General features: G+C 46.5%; 1 protein-coding gene across 2 annotated transcripts in view; it reads left to right on the forward strand.

Annotated features, from left to right (window-relative positions):
• The window catches only part of LOC142583144 (uncharacterized), a 97,334-nt gene that overhangs the window by 60,662 nt on the left and 9,745 nt on the right, over window positions 1-26,927 (forward strand). For both annotated transcript variants that reach the window (XM_075693487.1, XM_075693488.1), the window contains exons 18-23: window positions 9,207-9,516; window positions 9,796-10,109; window positions 15,319-15,439; window positions 16,113-16,406; window positions 23,854-24,126; window positions 25,750-25,935. In XM_075693487.1, coding sequence (XP_075549602.1) covers window positions 9,207-9,516; window positions 9,796-10,109; window positions 15,319-15,439; window positions 16,113-16,406; window positions 23,854-24,126; window positions 25,750-25,935 — 1,498 coding nt within the window. The remainder of the gene's footprint in view (window positions 1-9,206; window positions 9,517-9,795; window positions 10,110-15,318; window positions 15,440-16,112; window positions 16,407-23,853; window positions 24,127-25,749; window positions 25,936-26,927) is intronic.

Consider the following 26,927-nt stretch of genomic DNA (forward strand, 5'->3'; position numbering starts at 1 on the left):
GCGTCCGGGGGCAGCTGCTTTTATACTCTCGCAGTTGAGGGCAAGAAGGAACCCCTCTATAGACGAGCACGTGACTGTGCCGCTCGGGCACAAAGGGATAAGGTGGCTCATACGTCGTGTCGGCGCCGCTGGGGCACAATGGGAAGAGAAGGCGGACGCATCCGTCGTGTCGGCGCCTGTCAGACCCCCTCGCTTCACAGTTGTTGGGAGCTCCTCTCCCCGGCTGCCGCGCTTCGACAAGCGTGGGCACCAACATGCACATACACACACACACGCACATGAAGACACGTGGCATTGGAACGTGCCTGGACGCGCTTGGCAGGGAGGCGTAGCGGCGGCGCCGAACGGGCCAAAATGTCTGCCGCTTTGAACGAAGCCCCGGCGTCCGTTGCATCCGCGCCGGCTTTACCGCGCGTCGTAGGCGAAACGTAACAGACCGCCCCGCCGGGGGAAGGAGATCCCAATGGTCAGGGGACTGCATCCGCTGTCCGGAGGGATGTCGCTCGATGATGCTCATAACCGAAGTCGGGCGTCCCTCGACGTTTCTTGAGCGCAGCGCACAGAGAAGGCCTCGTTCTCTCGTTCAGGTTCGCACAGGACACTGCAAAGTGACTTCGGGAGAGTTCACATTTTTGTTCTCGTTCCCGGCAAGCGTTAGAACTACGCTGAAACTCAACCGCTCAGTCAGCAAGCACGGCACAACCCTCACTAAGCCCTGCCAGGCTCTTTCCCCTTCTATACCACTGCCTAGTTCCTTACAGTAGTCTAGCAGCACTTAGAACGCGTCCACAAATTGGAAAATTGCACTAGAAAGCATGTCATCACTTTGAAACACTAAACAAAAGCAATATGTTAAAAATCCTGCCTCAGGAAGAAAAACATCAGTAACAAACAATTTTGAGGCTGATTCCTACGTTAGGGGCTTCGACTTAAGCCATCGGCGTTACCGTTGAGACTCCCCTTTTTGTAACGCACCTCAAAGGAATATTGTTGCAAAGCGAGGCTCCAGCGCAGGAGGCGGCCATTTTTGGGAGAGATGGTCTGCAGCCATTGGAGAGGGCGGTGATCCGTCTCAATGATAAACCCTGAGCCGGCTAGATAGCATGACAATTTCTGAACGGCCCACACGAGACACGCACACTCTTTCTCGGTGGCACTGTACGCCTGCTCACGACTGGTCAGCTTACGACTAGCATACAGGACGGGGTGTTCTACTTCTCCATTTTCCCGTTGGCACAGTACAATGCCCATGCCTCGCTTACTAGCATCGCACTGAACTACGAACCCCTTTGTGTAGTCTGGCGATCGTAGCACAGGCTGGCTTGTTAGGGCGCTCTTTAGGGCGCTAAAAGCTCTTTCCTTTGTCTCGTCCCAGACGACTGTTTGCGGCTCTGTCTTTCTTAGAGCATCCGTCAGGGGAGCCGCGATATCAGAGTACCTGGGGATGTACCTTTGATAGTAGCCGGCGACACCTAAGAACGACCGAATATCGGTCTTCGTGCGCGGTTGCGGGAAGTCTCGCACAGCGGCCACCTTTATTTCAGAGGGGCGGCGACGACCCTGACCAATCACGTGACCGAGGTAGACAACCTCGGCCTGTGCTAACTGGCACTTGGGAGCCTTGACTGTCAAGCCCGCTTCACGCAGGCGGGTTAGCACTGCCCGCAAGTGTGCCATATGCTCAGACCAGGATGCGGAGAATATCGCCACGTCGTCTAGATACGGTAAAGCGAATTCTTGCTGTCCCCGCAACACTTTATCCATGAGGCTTGAAAAGCAGTATGGCGCGTTCTTCAAACCACAACTCAACACTTTAGGACGGAATGTTCCCATTGGTGAAATGAACGCCGCATACCTACTAGCCTCTTCTGTAAGTGGAACCTGCCAATAACCCCTGACAAGATCTAGGGTGGAAATAAACTGAGCGCTACTAACTTTCTCAAGGCGCTCCTCGATGTTAGGGATCGGATAAATTTGATCCTTAGTGATGGAATTAAGCCTGCGGTAGTCGACGCAAGGACGAGGTTCCTTGCCCGGTACCTCAACTAAAATCAAAGGGGAGGTATAATCACTCTCACCTGCCTCAATAACACCGAGCTGTAGCATTTTCTTTACCTCAGCCTCCATAATATCGCTCTGGCGGGGTGACACCCGATACGCCTTGGATCGTACTGGCTCTGGGGAGGTAAGTTCTATGTCATGAGTAAGGACAGAAGTCCTACCAGGCCTCTCAGAGAACAGACCTTGAAACTCTTGTAAGAGCTGGTGTAGTTCGATTTTCTGCTCAGGCGACAGCGATGCTCTACTGATTAAGTCACTAATGACTTGATCGGTGTCTTCCCTGTTCGTCACTGAGCCTAGTCCCGGAAGCTCGACCGGAAGCTCTTCAGGAACGTTTACCATCATGCACACCACTGCTTCCCTTTGTCTATAAGGTTTGAGCAGATTACAGTGGTAAACTTGCTGTGCTTTCCGCTTTCCTGGCAGACTCACCACGTAGTTAACGTCCGGCAGTTTCTGAACAATTCGTGCTGGGCCCTCCCACTGCACGTCTAGTTTGTTGTTTAGCGATGTGCGCAATATCATGACCTCATCGCCCACCTCAAAACGACGGGCCGTGGCGGTCCGATCATAATAAACCTTGGCCCTCTGCTGGGCCTTTGCCATTGCTTCACCTGACAACTCCTGTGCCCTTCTTAAGCGTTCGAGGAGCTTAAGCACGTACTCCACCACGACTGGGTCGTCGCCCCTGCCTTCCCACGATTCTCGAAGCATGCGAAGCGGAGACCGAAGCGAGCGACCGTACACCAGCTCAGCTGGCGAAAACCCCGTAGCCGCATGCGGCGCGGTCCGTAATGCAAACATCACCCCAGGCAGACACAGCTCCCAGTCAGTTTGATGTTCAAAACACAATGCTCTCAACACGCGCTTCATGACGGAGTGGAGCTTCTCAACGGAATTCGACTGTGGGTGGTACACTGAGCTGTGTAACAGCTTTACCCCACACCTTTCGAGAAAAGTTGTCGTCAAAGCGCTAGTAAACACTGTGCCCTGATCTGATTGGATTTCCGCAGGAAAACCAACTCGCGCAAATATGGACAGTAGTGCATTGACTATCTCAACTGAGCTGAGTTCTTTAAGCGGCACTGCTTCAGGGAGCTTTGTCGCTGGGCAGATCACAGTCAAAATGTGTCTGTACCCCGTGGCTGTTACCGGCAGAGGTCCCACTGTATCAATAACGAGCCGTCTAAAAGGCTCCGTAATGATAGGTACCAATCTCAACGGCGCCCTCGATTTGTCCCCTGGTTTGCCCACCCGCTGACAAGTGTCACATGTCCTGACGAAATGGTCTGCGTCCCAAAAACACCCTGGCCAATAGTACTCTTGCATGAGACGGTCCTTAGTTTTCTTAACTCCTAGGTGTCCGGACCACGAACCCCCGTGCGACAAGCGCAACAGATCCTGACGATAGCATTGAGGCACGATCAGCTGATCGAACTCCACTCCTCTGCGGTCTAGATACTTCCGGTACAGGACTCCACCTCTTTCCACAAAGTGAGCATTTTTCTTGGCGATACCTTCCTTGATAATGCAGCGTATGTTTTCTAGGCTGCCATCCTTCTTTTGCTCGGCTATCAAAGCCGACCGGCTGACTTTTAGCAACCTATTAAGTCCGTCTGACGTAGGCGCGATGAGCAAATCTGCAGATAGCTCTTCTAACTTTCCTTTATCGGGCATTTCCTCTCCAGTATCTGGCGCCTTCAACGCTACAGGCTCAATTTTATTCAGTTCGGGCGTGCTCTGAATATCAGTTTGCTGCGCCTCTGACCCTTTTTCATTGTTTGATAACGTCGGCCCCGCAACTACCGCCTTTGCAGCGAGCTCCCGAACCTTCGATCTGGTTAAGGCCTGAACGCTAGCCTCCCCAAACAAAAGCCCCTTCTCGCGCAGGAGGTGATCGGACCTGTTCGAAAATAGGTACGGGTACTGAGGGGGCAGCATAGATGACACTGCGGCCTCCGTTTCAAGTGCTCCGAAAGGTCCTTCAATAAGCACTTTTGCTACGGGCAGACACACGCTATGAGCTTCTACGGCTTGCTTGATCCATGCGCACTCGCCTGTGAACATATCGGGTTCGACGTAGGAGGGGTGAACTACATCCATCGTAGCTGCGGAATCGCGAAGCACTCGTCACTCTTTCCCGTTCACGAGGAGGTCTCGCATGTAAGGCTCGAGAAGCTTCATGTTCTCGTCAGTGCTGCATAATGACAAAAACACAACTTTTGGTGTTGTTTCCGGACACTGCGCCGAAAAGTGACCCGGCTTCTGGCACGTATAACAAACGCGCGCTTGCCTCGTCTCGAACCGCTTTCTGCGTTCGGCTTCGGCTTCCGCCGTCTCCTTAGGTTCGGTCGCACTGCTTTCACTCGCATCCGCACTACGTGTGTTCCCCTTTGCTCTCATGGGTGTGAACTTTGGCCTCTCAAACTTGGAGCCAAATTCACCCTTTTGACCGTCCTTAGCTCCGCGAGCCCGACGCGTCACAAACTCCTCGGCTAGCTCAGCGGCTTTAGCCACCGTACAAACGTCTGGCCTATCCAAGACCCAGTACCGCACGTTCTCAGGTAACCGACTATAAAACTGTTCCAGCCCGAAACACTGCAGAACTTTATCGTGGTCACCAAACGCTTTCTCTTCTTTGAGCCACTCCTGCATGTTTGACATAAGCCTGTACGCAAACTCTGTGTATGACTCACTTCTGCTTTTCTCATTTTCCCGAAACTTCCGACGGAACGCCTCCGCTGACAGCCTGTACTTCTTTAGCAGACTCGATTTCACTTTGTCGAAATCCTCTGCCTCCTCTCTATTCAAGCGAGCGACTACGTCGGCCGCCTCGCCGGGTAACAAAGTGAGCAAGCGCTGTGGCCACGTTTCCCGAGAGAACCCCTGCTTCTCGCACGTTCGCTCAAAGTTAACCAGGAACAAACCAATGTCCTCTCCAAGCTTAAACGGCCGCATCAGGTCAGTCATTTTGAGCAATACTCGTTCTCCTGCACCGTGTGCCTGACTTCCATTACGAGCGCGTTCCATCTCTATCTCGCGACGCTTCATTTCCAAAGCGTGTTGACGCTCTTCTTTTTCTTTCTCTTCTTTACGTTCACGCTCTTCTTTCTCTTTCTGTTCTTTAAGTTAGCGCTCCTGTTTCTCTTTTTGCTCTTTAAGTTCGCGCTCCTGTCTTTTTGCAGTCTCCCTCTCCTCAATGGTCTCAAGGCATTCCGACAGCTCGTCATCCTCAGCCTCTAACTCAAGAATAGCCCTCAGCAGTTCTGGTTTTCTGAGTTTGTCTGAGACATCCAGACCCAACTCTCTTGCAAGCTCCAGCAATTTCGGTTTGCGCAACGACTTCAAATCCATGGCTGCTCTGAATGCTGCTTTCTCTACTGCTTACTATTGTCTTGCCGCAAACTAACCCGGCAGCAACGACAACCACAATTACCAGCTCTGTTTCTGACACTAACAAAAGCCTGGCAAAGCTCAGAAGAAGAAAGTCCCGCACTCACCAAACCTCGCAGCCAAGAATTCAGCGCAGTCGTTCCGCTGCAGGCAACCAGTCATCACACAGGGCTCGTTGCACTGCTCCCGGATGGTCGTTGAGCTGCTCAGCATACAGTCAACTGCATATCTTTGCTGCTGGCCTCCGTTGTCGCGATCCCACCGCTGCCACCAGTTGTTGTAATCGCACCGCTGGTACGAGTTGTTGGGAACTCGGCGCTGACGCCCGTTGTTGCACCTGGGTCGCAAGCCCCAAGGGTAGCGTTGGCCTGGCGGCCTGGGGTACAACTGGAAGCATCCGAAGGTCCCGGCAAAGCATGAGTCGACTGGTAACAACAAAACAACTTGTTTATTCTAACATCGCAAAGAGTTGGCGGTCAGGTTGACCGAAGTAGAGAGACGGGAGTGCACGTTACTCAACAGAAGAAATCGGAGCCTCTTTTGGCGTCCGGGGGCAGCTGCTTTTATACTCTCGCAGTTGAGGGCAAGAAGGAACCCCTCTATAGACGAGCACGTGACTGTGCCGCTCGGGCACAAAGGGATAAGGTGGCTCATACGTCGTGTCGGCGCCGCTGGGGCACAATGGGAAGAGAAGGTGGACGCATCCGTCGTGTCGGCGCCTGTCAGGCCCCCTCGCTTCACAGTTGTTGGGAGCTCCTCTCCCCGGCTGCCGCGCTTCGACAAGCGTGGGCACCAACATGCACATACACGCACACACGCACATGAAGACACGTGGCATTGGAACATGCCTGGACGCGCTTGGCGGGGAGGCGTAGCGGCGGCGCCGAACGGGCCAAAATTTCTGCCGCTTTGAACGAAGCCCCGGCGTCCGTTGCATCCGCGCCGGCTTTACCGCGCGTCGTAGGCGAAACGTAACAGGGTGCTTTGATGAGGACCAAGTGAAGCACCTCGTGCTTGCATCCACTGCTCTCAGATGTGGATAGGCCGGGGTGCTGGAGCCATCTGTCACATTTAACTTCAACTGTGTTAATTCTACATTGAGTTCTCACATTTGTTGGCACATGGATAAATGGGCCTGGACGATGTGGTGGGTTGTTCAAAATGGTTTATTTATTTATTTATTTATTTATTTATTTATTTACTTATTTCACATACTGTCCAGGCTCGAACCCATCACAGGAATGAGTGGGGTTAAGAATAAAATCAAAATGCAGTAAGAGTATTGGCAAAATGCATTCTGTTCAGTGGGTTAGAAGTTGTTAATGTCGTTGAAGAAAGCGACTGATGCGGAAAGGCAATTTCAGTCCAGGCTTTTCCTACGGATGAAGGAGTCACTGTAAAGGCTTGCATGGCACATCGGCACTCCAACTGGTAAGGTCGGGCATGGCAGCATTCTAAAAATGAAACACTTGGGCTCTTGCACTTAATTATCTTCGCATGCTCTCAGTTTGAAATGTGTCAAAGGTTGATACCTTCTCTAGGATAAATGTCATTTGCACACCACTTGAAACAAGGACTAGGGAATGACAAGACACAAGCGCAAGATTGCACTTGTGTCTGTCGTTTCCTAGTCCTCGTTTCAAGTGGTGCCCAAGTAACATTTATCATGAACTGTTACCAACCAGCCCAAACCATTACCCTCCTCTAAGAGTGAAGGACAATGATGGTAATATAGAACTAAGTAGTGTACTGGTTGTATTGAGAAACAGATGAGAAGGGAATAGAGAGAAAGTTCGATGGACAGGGAGGTTAGCCAGTGCAAGCCGGCTGGCTCGATAAACGGAAGTCAATACCACTATTTATCTTCTGAATCCTGCCATGAGATCTTCAGTACTGGTTGAAGTAATCAGAGTGACTTCAAAGCTATGAAGCAGAATAAATTTGGGAGTGCAGGCAGCTCCCAAAAGGTACCTTGACATTGCATTTAAATTTTAACCTTTTGAGTGTCATCACCGCACTTGTACGACAACAGCAACAAGTCCCAAATGATCATGGCCACACATGGCGGCAGCGACTGAATGTCTGAAAAAATGCTCCTTTTTGTAATACTAAAATGTCTAATAAGGGTATCTATCAGAATGAAAGCTTTGGTAAGCATTATCTCCTGCTTACACTTCCCCTAGTCATTGCAATAGTCTACATCTTTTGTTTGTGCAATGTTTTATTTGTGTGTTCTTCTCATTGACTTCTTACAGGCACACAGGCAGTTGCATCATGCTTTGCTATTCATTAAACTCCTTGTATCTTTGACATTTAGCTAACGAGTTCTACTGCACTAGAGTTCGGTGTTATTCTTCCACAGAAGAAGAATTTCATTCCAATATGAGTAGTTGCTATGCATAAGCATTTCCATCCACTTCTTTGCATAACAACTATCCAATATTCAATTAGAAAATATTCGTCCTGAATCACTATTTGCTTCGAATTAACTTCGAACTCAAAATCCACTATCATACATTACTACATGCAACACATCTGAAAGAATCTAGTCTAATGATAAAACAAGCGATTACTGTAAGTTTCTCACTGACTTCATTCTTGTGACAATTGCCTTTTTCTTGTGGGTGCTCACAGGGCATACCTAGCTTTCACTATGGCCGTGGATACTGGGCTGTATTCTTTAATGATGACTTCATTTTCTATTCTTTTGGCCCTTGGTCATTGGCTGGAACATGGCTTGCCGGCCGCTGCGCCACCATCTTTGCTGGGATTGCTCCTTCAGCGCGACGCATGATAAAAATGCACAATGAAATGGAATGGTTCATAATGCAGGCCCTAGTTATACGCCGCACCAGGGCCTATGCCTGCCATTTACGCATGTTCGTTATGTCACAAGCTGGCTACATAAGTGACAACAATTTCCTGTCTAACTCAGTGAACAAGGAACCCATACACGGTTCCGAAATGTGGGATTATACATCAGACTTGGTCAGTGACTGTGATCCCCTTCAGGCCCTAGTTGTGTGAAACCCATTTAAAGCATAAAAATAAGCTTTATAAATTTCATTACGTTTATAAAAAATTAATTACCCTACTATACACTGCTAACCATGTATAAAACTGCACACATTAAAAAATGTGTGTCTTTATTGTCACATAAAATATATTTGCTTGCTTTTTCTTAAAATAAGTCACTCTAAAGAATTTAAACATGCAATAAAAAATGTGACCGTGGCAGGATGCATTTCCCTAAAATGATGTGACCCTCAAAGGGTTAAAGACTGCAATAAGCTGCAGTTGATGCTGTTCTACTGTTGGATTTTTTTCTTTCTCTGATGCCGTACATCTACTTCACTTTAAAGTTAAAAGAACTGCTGTTTATCAAGTTTTGCCTGTAGCACTACCTCAACTGTGGAAGTTGCATTTTGATTTGTGTAAAATGTAAAAATATGTACCAGTCTAAAATGTAAAAATATGTGCCAGTCTAAAATGTAAAAATATGTACCAGTCTTCTCGTGAGTCATGGTTAATCTAGAGCTTTTCACTATAAAATACCCTTCTTTGCCCAGTTGTGCCTGCAGGACACAAATGTCTGTCACTTCACTGCTGTGACAGCCCAACACTCTTGCATGTTAATTAATTAATTCATTCATTCATTTGCTCATTCATTCATTCAGTCATTTGTTCTTTCATTTGATAATTAATTCAGTCTTCCATTTACTCACCAATTCAGTTTTGCTTTTCACAAACAGGCACGTGATTCGACACCAACAGAAGGATGAGCGCCTCAAGCAGCGGCGGCAGCAGCAGGCGCAGCAGACTCAGCAGGCTCAGCAACAGCAGCAGCAGCAACCCCTGGGGTCCCTGCTTAGTGAGGGCGTTCGCAAGTCAGCCCGACGCAGCGCATCCCAAGCAGAAACATTCTCGTGGGGCTGTCCACACTGCCGTTATGTGTTTCCCAGCTCTGACCTGTTAAACCTGCATTTGCCTCTGCATGCTGTCGTGACGCCGACAGAGCCGACGCCTGAATCTCAGCTCGAACAGTGCCCAGAGTGTGGTTCAGTAAGTGGCGCAGTTTGTGTTCTACTTGGAAGCATGACCACTGCAAGGCGAATGGACTGAGCTTAGCAGTGTAGCCAGGACTTGGTTTCATAGTGTTTTCTTTTTTCTCTCTGGCTCTCTTATTCTGGAGCATTTTGTTGAAAAATTTTCAGGCAGTGATGTGAGGGAGTTTTTCGTACACTCCTGGTTTTTCATGCATGTTAGTTTGATCTCGTTACTCTAGACTGTTGTTGTTACGCTCATCACTTCACAGTCGCTACAGCGAGACAACGTTTGCAGGAGTTTTCAACGCAAGCAGAGCTGATGAAGCACGTGGGAGTGCATGGCAAAAGAGGGCCCCCAAAACGTGTCAAGCAGCCATCAGAGGCAGCGTCTGCGGGTGAAGCAGAAAATGAGACGGCCTCTGCGGGGGCTCCGGTGCCACAGCGAGTCCATAAGTGCAGCCTCTGCTACAAGGGCTTTGCCACGGAAGACCGCCTGTCCAAGCATTACCAGGTGCACGGAAACGACGAGACAAAGCCACTGAAGTGTGACACGTGCGACAAACGCTTCCTGAACACCTCGGCTCTGACTGAACACCTCAAAACGCACAAGTGAGTTTCCGCCAACTTCTGCTCGGAGTACACTACAGTGCACCGCTAAAACGAATGGCATTACGTTTTCGACTTCTCATTTTTGTTTGTTAAATGTAGGCTCCAACTTCCTAAACCCTGGGAAAACATACTAACAGGCATCAGAATGCGCTAAATAATTTATTGTAATACAGCTCAGACCACTTATAGTGCAACTGCTTATAGTGCAGAACCGGATATAATGCGGTCTTCTCTGGCTTCCGTTTATCTTCCCGTAGTACTCGATGTGTATGCATACCTCTTATAGTGGAGCCGTGCAAGATGAAATGCCGACTACAGTAGAACCCCGCTGTTACGTTCCTCACTGCTGCGTTTTCCCGGCTGCTACGTCGTTTTCATCCGGTCCCGGCATAGCTTCCATAGGATCCAATGTATAAGGAACCCCGCTGTTACGTCGTAGCTGTGAAAACGTTCCCGCATGATACGTCGCAACTTAGCCCCCCGAACCCGCCTGGGCTAAAGTAGGCAACGCGCTCCAACCGCCATTTTGGCTTTTGACGAGTTTTGGCCGGGCTTGGCTATGGAACTGGCTGCAAGAAGCCGCACGCCAGTTCGAGAGGCCGCCATCGAATTGGCGTGCGGCTTCTTGCAGCCAGCTCCATAGCCAAGCCCGGCCAAAACTCGCCAAAAGCCATGGCGGTCACATACGACGACTACGTCGCCGTAATGTTGTTGTCGGGACGTCAGAGTGTCAGAGCATCGCCGAGATCGTTGGGATCTCGGTCGCGAGTGAAGTCGCAGACTGCGATGCACGAGCCGCATGATGCCGGGGAGTTGCCAAATCGTAGCTTTCGAAAAGCCGTTGCGGCTCTGGACCTCCTCCGCAGGTACGTCGCACCTCACAGCGACGCTGACAGCAATGCGGCCTTCCAGGCTATTGAGAAACGTGTGGTGATTTCTAGCGAGCGAAAGAAACGGCAAGCCACAATTCTGGACTTTTTTTTTTTAGGTCCTAAGCGCACTCTGTGGAAATAAATTGTCTATAGTTGAAGCTGCACTTTTTTTCATTCATTTTCGGAGCTTTCCTCACTGTTGCGTTTTCCCGGCTGTTACGTTTTTTTTCCCCGGTCCGGTGAAAAACGTATGAACGGGGTTCCACTGTATAATGCAGTTGCTGGAAAAATCCCACAGACAAGCTAGGCAGCGAGCGTGCATCTCAACAATGTGCGCCGGCCAATGAGAGAGCGATAAGGGGGATGCAAAGCATCGCCCTTGTTGGCAGTGCCGGTTTCGTTGAAACCTAAACTGCCTTTGCGGTGCAAGCATGCTTTACCATTTAACGCGGCTGTACTGCAGCAAAGTTGACTTTTAAAAATTTTTTAAATATGTTTACCATTGTGCAACATTCTTGCCCTTTTTTCCCCCCTAAAGACTCGTGTGCATGTGAGGTTTCTACTTTGTTTAGGAGCTTTAGCTTTCTACTTTGGACATGTATAAAGTGGGTGCACTTTTGATTTGGGGGAATGTTATAATCCGTACACATACAGCCAAATGAATCAGCAGTGTGCTTTGATGTTTTTTCTGCATCTTGTTTACCTTGTCCAGCCTGATAGTTTTACCAATTTTGTTCGTCTTGTCAGGGTCAAATTAACGGAAGTCAACTGTATTCTACAAACCAGTTTAAGTCTTGATACCCAGGAGGCTGATGCGTCATGTGATGCGATGCGTCATGTGTGTTGTGAAAGACTGGATTGTTTCATCCCATGCAATTGCCACTGCTGTAACATGTGAGAAAAATCTGTAGAAACGTGTGCGGCACTCTTGTTAATTTCTTTATGAGCAACATCATCACACCTAGCCTTACTGCAGCACAATGTCACCATATTTTGCTCTCTACGTCAAGATTTCACGCTGATACCAATCACGCCAGGTCCAGCATTTCGAGCTCCAAATTTAGTATCAAATCAAGATATCTTACAAGTGTTTTTTTTTAAACTTCTTACTTGCCATCATACTTTTGTGTGCATGAAAAATGTAGTAGACTTTCTGCAAGTTATAAAATATGTGCCACTACTCCTCTGGAGACACTTGAGTATTTGAACAAGGAATGTCGCTTTAAGCCAGTGTTTTCACAAGTCCCCATGTCAAAGCAAACGTTGGCTTGAAGTGACATTCTTTGTTCCATGACTTCTTATCACTTCAAGTTTCCATCTTGCTTTGAACTTCTATCTTGTTTAGATTACTCCTTTAGAGGCAACACTCGTTTATTACAGTGGAAACTCGCACTGCAAAGTGTGCAGAGTGAGGGTTTTATGACAGCACTACTTGCTTAGTTTCCACAACATTGCCTGCTATATAGGAAACTGTATAGATACAAAATACAGCTCTGGTGATTTTATGTTCATGCTATGATAACCGTGTCATTATTACAGTGGAACCCCGTTAATATATATGTGGTGGGAACATGTCATAACTACGCACTAAACAGGATAGTATGCAGTATGCAGTAGTTTACGTTCACTCCTGCTTACACAGAAAGAAATGCGATGCCATGGTCTTCACCATGCATTGAGAGGCTATCTTTATTTTTTTATTATTATTTTCCCCGAAAGCAGTGTTATATAAGGACAGGCTATATCAAGCAGCATTTCGAAACTTTATTAGAGGAGCACACCGGCAGAGCGGGCAACGTATCGGCTTGTCAAGCTTTCCCTGATGTATATGTGTACGTGTTCATAAGCAATTTACTGAATGAGAACCTGCTGTGTTTCTTTGAAACACAATACATGCTGCTATGTGATGCTGATCATCCCGTATTAATGCGATGGCGTTAAGGGCTCCATGTCGCAGAAAATTTGGCATCGGTGCCCGGTGGCGGATGTCGTTTCGGCAAAAAGATTTTCGAACCACCCATACCCCGGCCTTCCATGTGGGGCAAGGAAGTTACTGAACTAATTGAATTTCTCAAGCTAAAATACGTAGAAAAATCGTAAAGTATGCCTTACACACAACCAACAGACATGATAGCGTCGGATTGTAATTTGATTATACAAGAAAACATAATTCTGTTACGCAAGAGCTCAAAACAAACCCCTTTTCCAGCGTTTCTACCATTCATAGACCGGCCGCGGCGTCCGCCATTTATGCGTGCCGGCACTCCAGTATCTCGTGGAGGGGGGTGATGGAGGGAGGGGGGAGGAGGGCGTCACGGAGCGGCGCGCAAAGTATGCCTTACACAAAACCAACAGACATGATAGCGTTGGATTGCAATTTGACTATATGAGAAAACATAATTCTGTTATGCAAGAGCTCAAAACAAACCCCTTTCCCAGCATTTCTACCATTCATAGGCCGGCCACGGCGTCCGCCATTTATGCTTGCCGGCACTCCAGTATCTCGTGGGGGGGTGAGGGAGGGAGGGGGAGAGGGCGTCACGGAGCGGCGCGCCTGATTCGTTGCAATACCTCCAGATGGCGCTCACCTACGCCACATCGTGGCCCACGCAAGAGGCCGCATTTCTACCTGAAAGCCCACCTTTGTGTATATTCGTTTGCGGCCAGCATTTCCTAGTAAACATTACGGTTACATATGCTGCATTTGCTGGGAAGTGTGAGAAGCAGCCAGGGATCATTGAATGCTATTGCGTTCCACTCTCAAAAACGAAGCTTAAGCGCCTTCCAAATTTTGTAAATTCTGTGTAGCGCATCACCTACTAAGTGCATAGGGTCCTTTTTCCGGTACATGTGCTGTGCACATTCGTATTAGCATCTGTCTCTTTCTAAACCGGGGAGCCTGTTTCGCATCCATCACATTTCAAAAGCTGAAAGTGCACTGTCTCCATTAACGGTGATGCTATTAGGCGCTTCTGGTCTTGGAACAGGATCTAGGCTGCTCGAACCCGCGGTGGTGTGGAGAGGTGTGGCAACAAGCACCAGCATGTCGTGTAGGGTCTCCAAGTAAAATGCCGCCCACATGACACAGTCTGGTACGTAGTTGATGGCTCGATGACATAGGGCAGTACCGTAGTTTGCTTCGCTATCGCTTCATTGCTGACTCAGTACGGGACTGCGTGTTGCATTGACCACTTGTTTGGTCTGGCGTGATATGGTAATCAGTTCTTAAAATTGCTGCTTACTCTTCCTCGCTGTAGGAGATGGAGCAAGCTTGTGCTTTGCTTTCCATATACTGTCCACTTTCAAACTTTCTTTTTCTTAAAGCAAGCACCAATTTACCGCTTACAAACAAAAAAACAGTGTCATCGATACAGTTTTCAAAGCAAGCCTAGCAGTTCAGCACTCGTTCATCAGCACCAGTGCACCTGTTGCCTTGGTGATAGCCAATCTAAAGGTGCCTCTCAGCGTACTAGTACACTGAGCCAATAGGAGGGGCGCACGCATCGCAAACGTCATTGCAGTGGCCCCTGAATTTTGATGTTTGTGGTTATTCTATATGGTTATCGTAGGCAAGGAGAGCTGGAACGGAAAGGCCAAACTTCAGCTTTCGAACGATACCAAGTAAGCGGAGCTTGGCCACAGGAAAGACGGGAGATGACTATGCAAACCTTGATGTTTTGCACAACTTTAAGCTCTTTTCTCGTCGTCTGTGCTGACAAAATAATTTCTGTCTCTCTCCTTTTTTTTTTTGACATTTAGAGTATGTTTTTAGCTAAGTAGTTCTGATACTATGTGGACTAGGTATTGCACATGATGAGCTGAGTGGTTTCCCAGAATAATTTTTTTTGCTATTTTCGTGATCTGATCCCTGCTTCCCCCTTAAGCCATCAGCCCATACATTAGCCTCTATGGAGATTGGGCTGATGATTTGTTGCTACTACATTTTAATCGTTAGTATATTTTCAGGAAGTATGCATTAACTAGAATTTTTCCTATTTAGCTACCAATTACAGGTGAATTGCAGCATGAAGGCATGCAGGTTATATTTTATTGCGTTCACATCACCCTGAGAGCATCCTGTTGGACAATTTTTTTGCTGAATAAAGTAGACGCCTTTAAATTTCGAATACTTTATGATCAGCTAGGTAGTAAATCTTGCGTCACATAACAAACTTGCAGAGTGGTTAGTCTAGGTGTGAGCTGCTGTCCTGTCCACAATGGTTGTCGAGTCATCCGTAAAATATTTGATATCGCATGCGATTGACCTCATGGAGGACGACACAGTGGTGCTGAATCCTTGTCTGGTTCTCTTTTTCTGTAAAAAAAAAAAACAACAGAAAGGAGCGATACTTCGAGTGCCCGATCTGCAAAGAGAAGTTCCATGTTGTGGCTGCCCTGAAAGAGCACGTCTTCGTTCATAAGGAGGATGGCATGTACACTTGCCCAACCTGTGGAAAAGTAAGAGTACCTGCATAGTATCTTTGTAGGTGTTGCATTTTAATCATTTTGCACTTCATTTTGCAGTCATTTGACTGCATATTTATGTTCTACTGCTTCACTATGTGTACATGCTCAGCTTCTTATATTGTTTGTTAGTACTGACAGGACGTGACCGTTAACTTGTCCCTTAACTTCCTACTTTCTTGCTTTTAATAAATGAGTCATCAATCAGTCGCTCAATCCATCAATACTACTCCATCCACAGCTGCTGTGGTGACTTAGGGGCCATGCGGTGCTGCTAAGCTCGAAGTCGCAGGCCTGTATCCTGGCCACAGTGGCCGCAATTTTATGGGGCTGAGATATAAAGGCACATGTAATTAGATTTAACTGCACGTTAAAGAACCCTATGTAATGAAAATCAATCTGGAGTCCTCCACTATAGCATTCCTCATAGACAGATCTTGGTTTTGCCATATAATCCCCAGAATTTAAATATTATACTTGCTTTATTCATTGCTGCATTACTTTTTTCATTTGCTATTACTGACAAGAGTTCTTGCCTCTGAAATCATTAAAACCTCTCTGTGTGCATATATATATTCATGACATTCTAGTCATTATGCTGTAAACAGTAAGTCAACAACAAACTTCATGCAGCCTATTTTTTTTCTTTTCCCCTGCCTGTTTGCAGAAATTTGCAGAGTACAACCAGGTGCGCAAGCACATACGAGCTTTCCACACGAACCAGCGCTTCATGTGCCAGCAGTGTCCCAAGGTGTTTTGCCGGCAGGACAAGCTGAAACTGCACATGCTCTGCCATTCGGAACACCGCGAATTCCTCTGCGCACTTTGTGGTCGGCAGTTCAAGCGCAAGGACAAGCTCAAGGAACACACGCGCCGCTTGCACGCACCGGACCGCGAGGCTCGTGAGCAAGCGCGCGCCAAGGCTGCGCGCCCGCTTTCATCGAAGAGGTTTGTGCCCAAGGTATGCCCCCTTCAAAGCCTCGCAAAAACATAAATGCATTAGGGAACAGAAATCTGGGGATAGTTTGCACAACCTTAAAAGGCCAGCTGTAACAAAATTTTGGATCACAGAGAAAGCCTAGTTTAAGATAGCGTAGATATTGATTAGCATCTGTGCAGAATTTAACGTTTGAAATACGAGTAGAAGTGTCATGAAACGGTAGCGAAAATAGCTGGAACTGAGAAAAATAAAAGGAAAAAAATGCTGCCGTTACTGCTCATTGGTAGTGACCGATGACCTCGAACTCCTGTCTCCTTGGCATGACCTCTGATATGAGGTGGCGCCTGCGGCTGTCTGCAGTGTACTGAGAAATCCCAGAGGCTGTGGGCTGAGAATTGCATCAGAGTGACAACCACTAGGTGCATGCGTTGTTTGCTTAAGGGCTGTTAAAGTCTGCTGAACAGAAAATTACGCAGTTAGCAACCCTGCGGGTTTGCCAAAATTGCTTCAGTGCTTTATAAAATACAAATACCTTTATTTCAACATCAGGGATGTTACGGGTGCACCCAAAAAGCCTATGACTGGCTTGACAGAGGGGCGCACCCCCGTACATAAAAACCGGCAGCAACAGAACACGGACAGAACAATAAAAAAAAAAAAAGACTACAGTGCATAGGTAAACATCATATTCAATAAAAAATTTGTTAACATCCTCTTGCAATAACAAATAAATGAAGGCAGCAGAATTAACACGAAACACTCAGGAACACTAAAGAATGCAAAACGAAGAATAACAATAAGAAAAAAAAAAGGGAGAAAGGAGGTGCAAACTTGCAGTAAAAAAAAAAAACCGTATCGTTATACTATTACAGTCGCCGAACGATAGATCGGACACCTATAATCCGGACACGCTCGGTAATTTTGACAGCTTCGTGGCAACGCCAATGGCCCCATAGACTTAACGTGTAGAGACAACTGTTATTTCAGGCAGCCGCCAGCTCTACATTCGAATAATCCAGACACGGCTGTAGCGTACGCCGACTCTGCCGCCATTATCCCTCTGAGAACCTCGACAAGACATCAAGTATGGCCTCGGAGAATATGCGTTAGATGGTAATCCCTGAGGCCTTGCCTTGGTTGCAGCACTATGCCTAGGAGATTTAGCTGCAAATGCCAAGTTTGGAGGCTTTTCCTGAATTACAGGTCGCATCAACATCGCTATCATCACATCCTATTCCGGCAACCCCGCGCATGGACTCTCTCACCTGTCTGTTGAGTTTGCCTTTCGGCTAACGTTTCGCTATTCTATGCTTGTTTGTTTAGTTTGTGTTCCAGACAGTGCTCTGCTGGCTCCAAGAAGTCTTTCTTGTGAACTTATCGACAGGACACGTCAAATGGCACCAACGGTTCCCTCACAGTCCGACTTTAAATGAGTCTTGAGTCACATTCGAATGACTGCACAACTGAAGAGCTGAACCTGCTGTCTGGCGCAACCTGCTCAAATGCAGACATCATTGATGACCTTCTAGGCTGCAGTATGCCGATTTCTCCCGCCGTTAGATTTGAAGGCTTTGTAGACGTCGACTGCGTGGTGGTGTCGGGTGCCGAACTGAAGGATGACGAAATAATTGAGCAAGTTCTCCCACCATTAAATAGCACCTTCAACTCGGACGGTGATGATGATGTGACGTAGTAGTTCTGCGGAAACCCGCAAGGTGGAGAGAAGTAATGAATAAAGGGAAAATCAGACATCCACCCGTTCGTAGCAATTGCTACAAAGGAAACCCATACGGGTTCCTCGAAAGAAAAGCCTCATAGTTGAAGAAAAATTCGTCCTGGTCCGGGACTCGAACCCGGGACCACCGCCTTTCCGGGGCAGCCGCTCTACCATCTGAGCTAACCAGGCGGCTAGCAGATGGCAGGGCGAAGTCGAATTTGTCGACAACACACGAGGCAAAGGCAAGGTTTGACGTAGTAGTTCTGCGGAAACCCGCAAGGTGGAGAGAAGTAATGAATAAAGGGAAAATCAGACATCCACCCGTTCGTAGCAATTGCTACAAAGGAAACCCATACGGGTTCCTCGAAAGAAAAGCCTCATAGTTGAAGAAAAATTCGTCCTGGTCCGGGACTCGAACCCGGGACCACCGCCTTTCCGGGGCAGCCGCTCTACCATCTGAGCTAACCAGGCGGCTAGCAGATGGCAGGGCGAAGTCGAATTTGTCGACAACACACGAGGCAAAGGCAAGGTTTGACGTAGTAGTTCTGCGGAAATCCGCAAGGTGGAGAGAAGTAATGAATAAAGGGAAAATCAGACATCCACCCGTTCGTAGCAATTGCTACAAAGGATTATTACTTCTCTCCACCTTGCAGGTTTCCGCAGAACTACTACGTCAAACCTTGCCTTTGCCTCGTGTGTTGTCGACAAATTCGACTTCGCCCTGCCATCTGCTAGCCGCCTGGTTAGCTCAGATGGTAGAGCGGCTACCCCGGAAAGGCGGTGGTCCCGGGTTCGAGTCCCGGACCAGGACGAATTTTTCTTCAACTATGAGGCTTTTCTTTCGAGGAACCCGTATGGGTTTCCTTTGTAGCAATTGCTACGAACGGGTGGATGTCTGATTTTCCCTTTATTCATTACTTCTCTCCACCTTGCGGGTTTCCGCAGAACTACTACGTCAAACCTTGCCTTTGCCTCGTGTGTTGTCGACAAATTCGACTTCGCCCTGCCATCTGCTAGCCGCCTGGTTAGCTCAGATGGTAGAGCGGCTGCCCCGGAAAGGCGGTGGTCCCGGGTTCGAGTCCCGGACCAGGACGAATTTTTCTTCAACTATGAGGCTTTTCTTTCGAGGAACCCGTATGGGTTTCCTTTGTAGCAATTGCTACGAACGGGTGGATGTCTGATTTTCCCTTTATTCATGATGATGTGCCGTGCGATCCGGAGCCTTCACATGCAGACTCGAGCCTTTGCAGTCCTTACATCGGCATATAGCGACAGCACAAAACTGGCAGAAATGCAGTCATGCTAGGTTGCACACAAGCGGAAGTGCGTGCAGCAACGAATCGATCACTTATTCCTTGCTTACGGACCTTAAAATGTAAATAAAATAATCCTTTCTGGATACATTCGTTTTTTTGGATATTCGATAGTTCGGGCTTATTGACGTTCCCCGTGGAGTCTGAATTATTGGTCATTGAATGTACTCATTTATAACAAATTTAGCCAGAGTGAAATTTTTCTGCAGTTGGCCTTTAAGGAGGAACTCATCACAGCCAGTGAACAATTGACAGTCTTGCTTCTTTTTCATTGTTAGTAATTCAGAACTACCATGTGCACTTAACGTGGCACTAAAGAGAAAAAGAAGTTGAGCTGTGTCAGTAAATGCTTTCTTTTTTACTGTACAAAAAAAGCTGCTGTTACTGTGAGAAAAAGCTTTGTAAGCCAGAAAAGAGGCAGAAATAAAGGGCTTGTAGGGACACCACCTTGAAGTTACTAAACCAACTCACCATGACTTATGGACTTTAGTGGCGTCTTGTTGGACCTCGTTCATGTTTTTCTCTGTAAATATGGATTATGAATAGGTGCACTGTATTTGAAAGGTGCCAAAGAATGACCTCTGCAAGTTTAGAGAAGGTTTCAGAATATTTACAGAGTCACGACTGCCCAAATACAAAGATATATACAGTTGAAACTCGCAGTAACGAAATCGGTGATGAACTCGAGAAAATTCGCTTTCGTGAGAATTTCGTTGTTGTGAAATGAGACAGCACAGATAGGCAATGCACCTCAGAATGAAACTTTGCTGTCAAAATTTCGTTCACTCACTTTGGCAAGCTCTGCTCGAGGATATAGAACCACATTGCCGACAGTGCAAAGTGCGATGCATGCGTTGGGGGGGGGGGGGGGGATCAGCCGTGGCAGCACCGCCGTGGGGCAGTAGTCTCGGTCAACTGCTTTCAGAGATACAATAATTTTTGCGAGATTTTGCGCAACTTGGCACCGGACGCAGAACAACAGCACTCCACTCATGCAGCACGATTTTTCCAGTGCCGAGCGCAAAAGTGATTGTATCTCGTATACCCGGAGGCACTCAATCGAGATTACGGCCCCTTCATGCCAGTCTACATCCGATGCCGAATCCGCACACAATGCCTGTCAGGTGGCACCAAAACCAACCAGCGTTCTTGAAGTAAGGGATGCATGTTCCTGCACTATCACTTAGTCACGGCCTGATGCGTGGCACTCCGTGCTGTGACCACCATATCAAGCACCATAAGCAATTTCACATCCGTGAGACCTGGATTTCCTTGTTTTTGCCACGTTTTTCTCCACATTACGCGCTTCACTAGGTGTGCAAAAACCGATTTGGCATGTTGGTAGCAACATACGTGCTGTTTCAAACGGATGATCAACAAACAAGATGGTGGCCATGACGTGTTTTCAGCACATGCGATCACTTCCGGCGTTGGTTGTTTTAGCAAACAGAAATGGTGGTGCGCACACAATTTTAATGTGGTGGTGTTTTACTCAATTTTATTACAAAGCAATTGCATTTGAACAAATTTTGGAGCCTACTAGTCTTGCATGAGTAGGTGGGTTACGTTCCGGCTAATTTCATTGATGTGGGATTGTAATTCGGCGATAGTTCATTGTTGAGAGGTACAAAATGCATTGGATCTTATGGTGATTCGCTGGGAATACGAAAATACAGTTAAACCTTGGTATAAGGGACTTCAATATAACGAAATTCTTGGTATAACAAAGTATTTAACTTTTCATAAACTATTATTCATAGAACACCATATATTTAGAACCTCAAGGTAACAAAGCGCATCTGTATGTGATTTCAATATAACGAAATTTCGCTTCTGCCGCAAAGGAACACTGAGACAATAAATGGAAATTTCCGCAGATGCAGATGGTCAAATGATATAATTACATGCGCCTGCTTGCAAGCGCACCTCTCAAATTGCGCCGGTGCGACAAAAGCAACTGCCGAAGTGGAGACGCATTATGTTCCACATAGTGTCCAATTGCGATAAGATCCTATCGCACCCCCTGCACTTTGTGCTTTAGGTGCAAGTGAAGGTGTGCGAAGGTGAGACAAGAAAGATGGTGGCTTCGCAAGTGCTGCCTTCCCACGCTAGGGGCTGTAAGTGCGGCTGAGCACGTGCGCAGCCGCGCACCCTGCTTTAGAGATAATCTGCTGCGTGTGCAAAGAGCGGGCGTGCCGAGGCATCGTGGCATCACGTAAGCTGTATTCCCCCGTGTTTAGCATTGGAGGTTGCGTAATCTCGAGTTTTGGTTACTCGTTGGAGCGAGAGACAGATAAAATTCGCTCCCCTCTGCTGGCACTTTTAATGATAACATCGTCTCAGCGTGGGCGATGTTATCAGCCGCGGTGGCTTTGCTTAATTCATACAGCTGATGTGAAGATATCATCGACCTGGCAGAAACCGTATCATTTGTCGCCGACTCCCATCATCAAAATGAATTGTTTTCCGATTCAAATTTGCTTTTTTTGGTTGCCCTATAATTTGGAAAATTGTGCGGCCCCTTTCCGTGTAAGAAAAATCGATCGATGACTGTGCTTAATTCATACAAGGCAAAATTTCAATGGGATGAAATTTCAATATAATGAAGCAAATTGCCAGTTTGGCCAACTTCGTCATATCGAGGCTTAACTGTATTTCATTGTCGCGAGAATTTTGTTCTTGTGAGATTTCATTATCGTGGGTGTCGACTGTACAGTGGAACCTCATTGATATGTTCCTGTTACGTGCAATTTCCCTATGCGAACATTTGCGGTCCAGAATGCAAAAAATAAACCTCTACAATTATGCTTCTCTTTTACCAGTTCATGCGTTCCTGAAGAATGCAATATTTCGGCACGCATGTTCAGTATGATGCCAAACTGCGATTGTGTGATATGTTTTCCAGCCACTAAATGCCATGTAAACAAAAAATGACGTGCGACGCGCAATCGGAAACAGTAGCCTCCTGCCAAAGCAGCTTCCCTGCAATACTCGCCCCCCTGCCTCATGTGAAAATGCCTGTGTGCGCTCAGATTGCTATTCTGGTGCCAGCGAATCTTCTCCTGGGTTGTCGCATGCTGCATGCATAGCTATTGCCGCGAACCCTATTACGATAAGCAAGTTTGCCTGTCTGTTTTACAGAGCCTGGCACATTGTGTCATTGGAAGTGTACTGCATGCTTTTAATATGCATTTGCCGAAACATGCCACCATTCCTAGTGAGCACGTCAAAACTTCCCGCCAAAATGCCCCACCCTAAACAGCTGCAGACCCAGGCTGAATTCAAGGAGGGTAGACGTAACCTTGCTAAATGAGGCGAGTCTCGGGGGACTTGGGCCCCAACTAGCTCGGTGCGCATTGGTGTCTTGTGGTGCAATGATTTGCGCAACGCTTCACATTACGTCGATGCCAACCATAGTTGAGTCTGCCAAAATTTTTTAGTGACATTGGATCATGGGTTTACCCAGTTGGTATGTTTTTTCTTGTGTTTTTTTTTTCCTGTACATATGAACAAGGTTCTACTGTAATGAAATTTGTGGCATCATGCTGACATACTGGCACTGGGGTTTCAACATCAAATTAAAAAAATACAGGATGGAACTTTGACATTAATTTTATTTTCTCACAATCAATATACTATATAGTAAAATAATGAAAATAATGTTTTACCACTATGCTTTCAGTCTGAGTCCTTAGGCACCTGAAATTGTGATATATTTAAGCTGTAAAATAATGAGCTGAATGTGCTCTAGCTCTAGGACTAAGTCCGTGAATTAATTGCTCCAGTGCCTTACACAATGGCGAATATAGAAATGATATAACACCTAGTGTAGTTTCTTTCCTCATGTTCAAATTTGATTTCAGCACTATTGTACATGTGCTAGGTCCATATTTACGGATGATCCAGCTCACTTCGAATTCTTTTAGTGCTTTGGCATTACCTTGGACAAACTGATACCTCTGTTATGGTAGTGATCGGATACTCAGTGAAAGAGATGATAAGAAAGGAATAATGGGCAGTGAGATGAATAGTTACGAAATATCGTCCTTGCTATTGCTTTCACTGTGTGTCAGAAAAGGCACTTTTTGGAGTTGCCATGAGGAGTTCAGAGTTGCCATCAAATCTTGAAAGGATGCTGCACAATGTGAAAAAAATATTTTTTTTTCACCTAAAATAATTTGGTAAAACATACTGCACAAAGGACTTTAAATAGGCGTGATATTTAGAGAAAGAAATCTGAGAAGGTAAAGCAACGTGTCTGGAACAGTTGGCATAAAATGACCCTGCACTGATTATATATACGTTCATATTTGGTCCTTTATTTTTTTTTTTTGGCAATGCAGTCGAACCTTGATATAATATAATATATAATATATATATATAATATAAGTCTCGAGCAAAAGTGTTGCCCTCTAAGGTACCAGCCACTTGCACCCAGGTTCCACCTACGGATTACCAGAGGTTCATCTACAAGTGCCACACGTGTATGCTGGGCTTCAAGCGTCGTGGCATGCTGGTGAACCACATGGCTAAGCGGCATCCCAACGTTCAGCTGGAGCTGGTGCCAGAGCTAAACCTCCCCATTCTACGGGCCACGCGCGACTACTATTGCCAGTACTGCGAGAAAGTTTACCGGTCGTCTTCCAAGCGCAAGGCCCACATCCTTAAGAACCACCCCGGTGCTGCTCTGCCCATGAGCAATCGCGTCAAGGTGCGTGCACGTTGAATGTGGCCAGTGAATTTGTGACCCCTTTTAGCGAACCACTTGAAACTTGGCTGTAAAAAAACTAGCAGTAAGCACGATACTCAAGACAGGGAACATGACTGGACAAAGCTTTCCCCTGCCTACCTTGTTTTTTGCTTTTCTTCCTTTTTTTTTCAATTAAGCATGCACCCACTGGTGCAGCTCTCCATGCTGTCGTGTGAAACTTTATTTGAAAGCCTTCCAGCAAAAAGATTTTTACAGATGTATGCCAATAGCAACTCGTACACCAAGACAGCAAAGCTGTATAAGCAAGTTCTCACCCCCCTCAGATGTCCTAGGGCGCAGATTTGTCACTGCCCGAAATATACCCAAGACTGTGAATGCTTCGTGATTTCCAGTACCACTCTTTTGCTTTACCTGAGCCAAGTTTTAACACTTCACAACTCTATATTCAATCTTAGTACTTCTATCCTACTGAGACCCATATACAGGTATGGGACATAATCGCTTTTTAAGGTGGTTTTTATTGTCTGCTGGTATGTTACGACTGCGAAGGGAATTTTTTTTATTTACCACGGTTAGATACCAAAAGCTGCATCTCCATGTATTTGGGAGAAGTAACTATCTCCTCATGTTTGCTGTGGTAACAAGCAGGGGTGTGCAAATACTGAATAGTAGATTTCAAGTCGCATATCGAATTGAATATCGAATATCAAAAAAGTTTTCACAAAATTTTATGCTTACAAATCTTGGGCAAGAAAATATGGTGCTGCGCGTGCTTGAGATTCTCTCTGCATTGCATAACAAGAATGTTGCAAGCTATCAGTGACTTAGGTGCATATAAATCAAGATATACAGTCTGGTCTACTGTTATTAAAGGGAACACCGGATTCGTACACCAGCACTGATTACAACTGATTCTAGTATATGAAGGTCCGTAAAATTTTTAATCAATCGAATATCTGTTGAATAGAATGTTTGTGTTTTATTTATTTAGCTGTTTTCCTCTGAAACTAATGAATTAGTGAGTTCTGGTTGTACTGAATACCAGTGAGGTTCTCAGTTTAGTAGTAGACCTGTGTTTTGCAGCACTGTTTTATTTATTGCGCCAAAAGTCTTTCTTTTCAGTTTTTAATGGCACAAAGGCATCTTAGGCCAATGAGTGCCATAACTATTGATGAATGTAATTATTTAAAAGGTATGTGAGTGGCACAACTGTGGTAAGGACTGGTGTAGAGTGCTGTATACATGATAGGGATCTTGTAGAGACAAAGGGATAAAAGACCTTGTTAAAACAATGGTGTTTCTATAGGTTCAAGCATTTCAACTGTGCATGGGTTATTATGTAGTTAAAGGCGATTACGAGCGATAACTTACTGCCTCGAACTCTTCATCAAAGTATGTACTTTTGCCGTGACAAAAGAGGCGTTTGAATGCTTAGGTGTTTAAAATCTGAGCACCTGCGAGGCACTCTACTAACTTAAACATGAGTTCACAGGATAAAAATAATGCAGGGTGAGTTAACATGTTGTGTAAATGAAGTTTAAAAGGGTGAAGTCTTGCTTATGCAGTGTCCTCTCTGGAGTGTGTTTGGGATGGTGAGAAGAGTATTTTGATCCTTGTGTGCAGGGAGGTGTGCCCAGCATCCCTGGCCAACCGAACCCTACCTTCTCGCACATGGTGGGCAGCGTGACAACACAGCCCCACAGCTGTTGCCTGTGCCACAAGCAGTATGCCAGCAAGGCCAAGCTGCTCCAACACCAGCGCAAGAAGCACATGGAGATGGTGGCCCTGTTTGGCACCACTAACAACCAGGTCAGTGGGGGCAGTGGCATTGTGTGTCATCGGGGTTGTTAAATACTGTAGTGTCACGCCATAGTAGCAGTGTAGTACCAAACAGTGCCGAAAGTGGGATTTAAGATCCTCACTCCTTATCGGGAGAACTTGTGCCAAGAAAGGCAAGCTACACTCGAATCAGAGCAAAAGCTGCGGGCACTGTCGTCGGTCGTCAAGTCTAATCTCACTGGCCGAGTTTGTCTGCTGTTTATACATTACTCGCAGCACATTCCAGCTTAATTTCTGGGACTTGGGTGCATTTGAGATCAGATTATGAATGCAGGCAATCACTCGCCTTGCTTTTGGGGACTGTCCTTGCACATGCTTGACATTGACGTACTGCGGTTTAGGCACAAAATTTAAAAAATTTGGTATTCAGCCTTTGTTTTCCCTGCTAATGATCAACTTTTATTGCCAGATAAATGTGTTAGTTTTAACTCTTTCCCTATTGCGCTCCTTAGGCACCATTAGCCCGCTATCTATGGCTTGAAACGCCGCTTTTGAAGCCTTTTGTGCCGCTCACGGACACACTGCGCTATCAGACGTGAAGAAATTTTTTTTTTTGTTTCCTAAGCAGTTTACTTTTTTGCTGCCAGGCATTAATTTTCGAATGCACTCCAAGGTTTCTTGATTGTCGAAGTAGAAAGCGAAAATGGCCGTTACGCTATCGATGGTTTGAAATGCCTCTTTCAAGACTTTCTGCACTGCTCACAGACACTCTGCGCCATCGGACGTGAAGGAGGAGAACTATATCTTTGTTTTATAAGCAGTTCGTTTTTTTGCCACCAGGCGTTTATTTTCGAATGTGCTCCAAATTTTGCGATTGTCAGAGCAGAAAGCAAAAATGGCCGCCTAGGGGAGCAGCGCCCATGCGATTCCGCTGCGTCTGCAACTGATTTTATCGATGAACGGAGCAGCAGCAAGTCTGAGGATGCTGCCTTTTCGTCAGTCTTTGACTCTGAGAGCGACGA

Source organism: Dermacentor variabilis, chromosome 5 (genome assembly GCF_050947875.1).
Source record: "Dermacentor variabilis isolate Ectoservices chromosome 5, ASM5094787v1, whole genome shotgun sequence".
Classification (NCBI taxonomy): Eukaryota; Metazoa; Arthropoda; class Arachnida; order Ixodida; family Ixodidae; genus Dermacentor; species Dermacentor variabilis.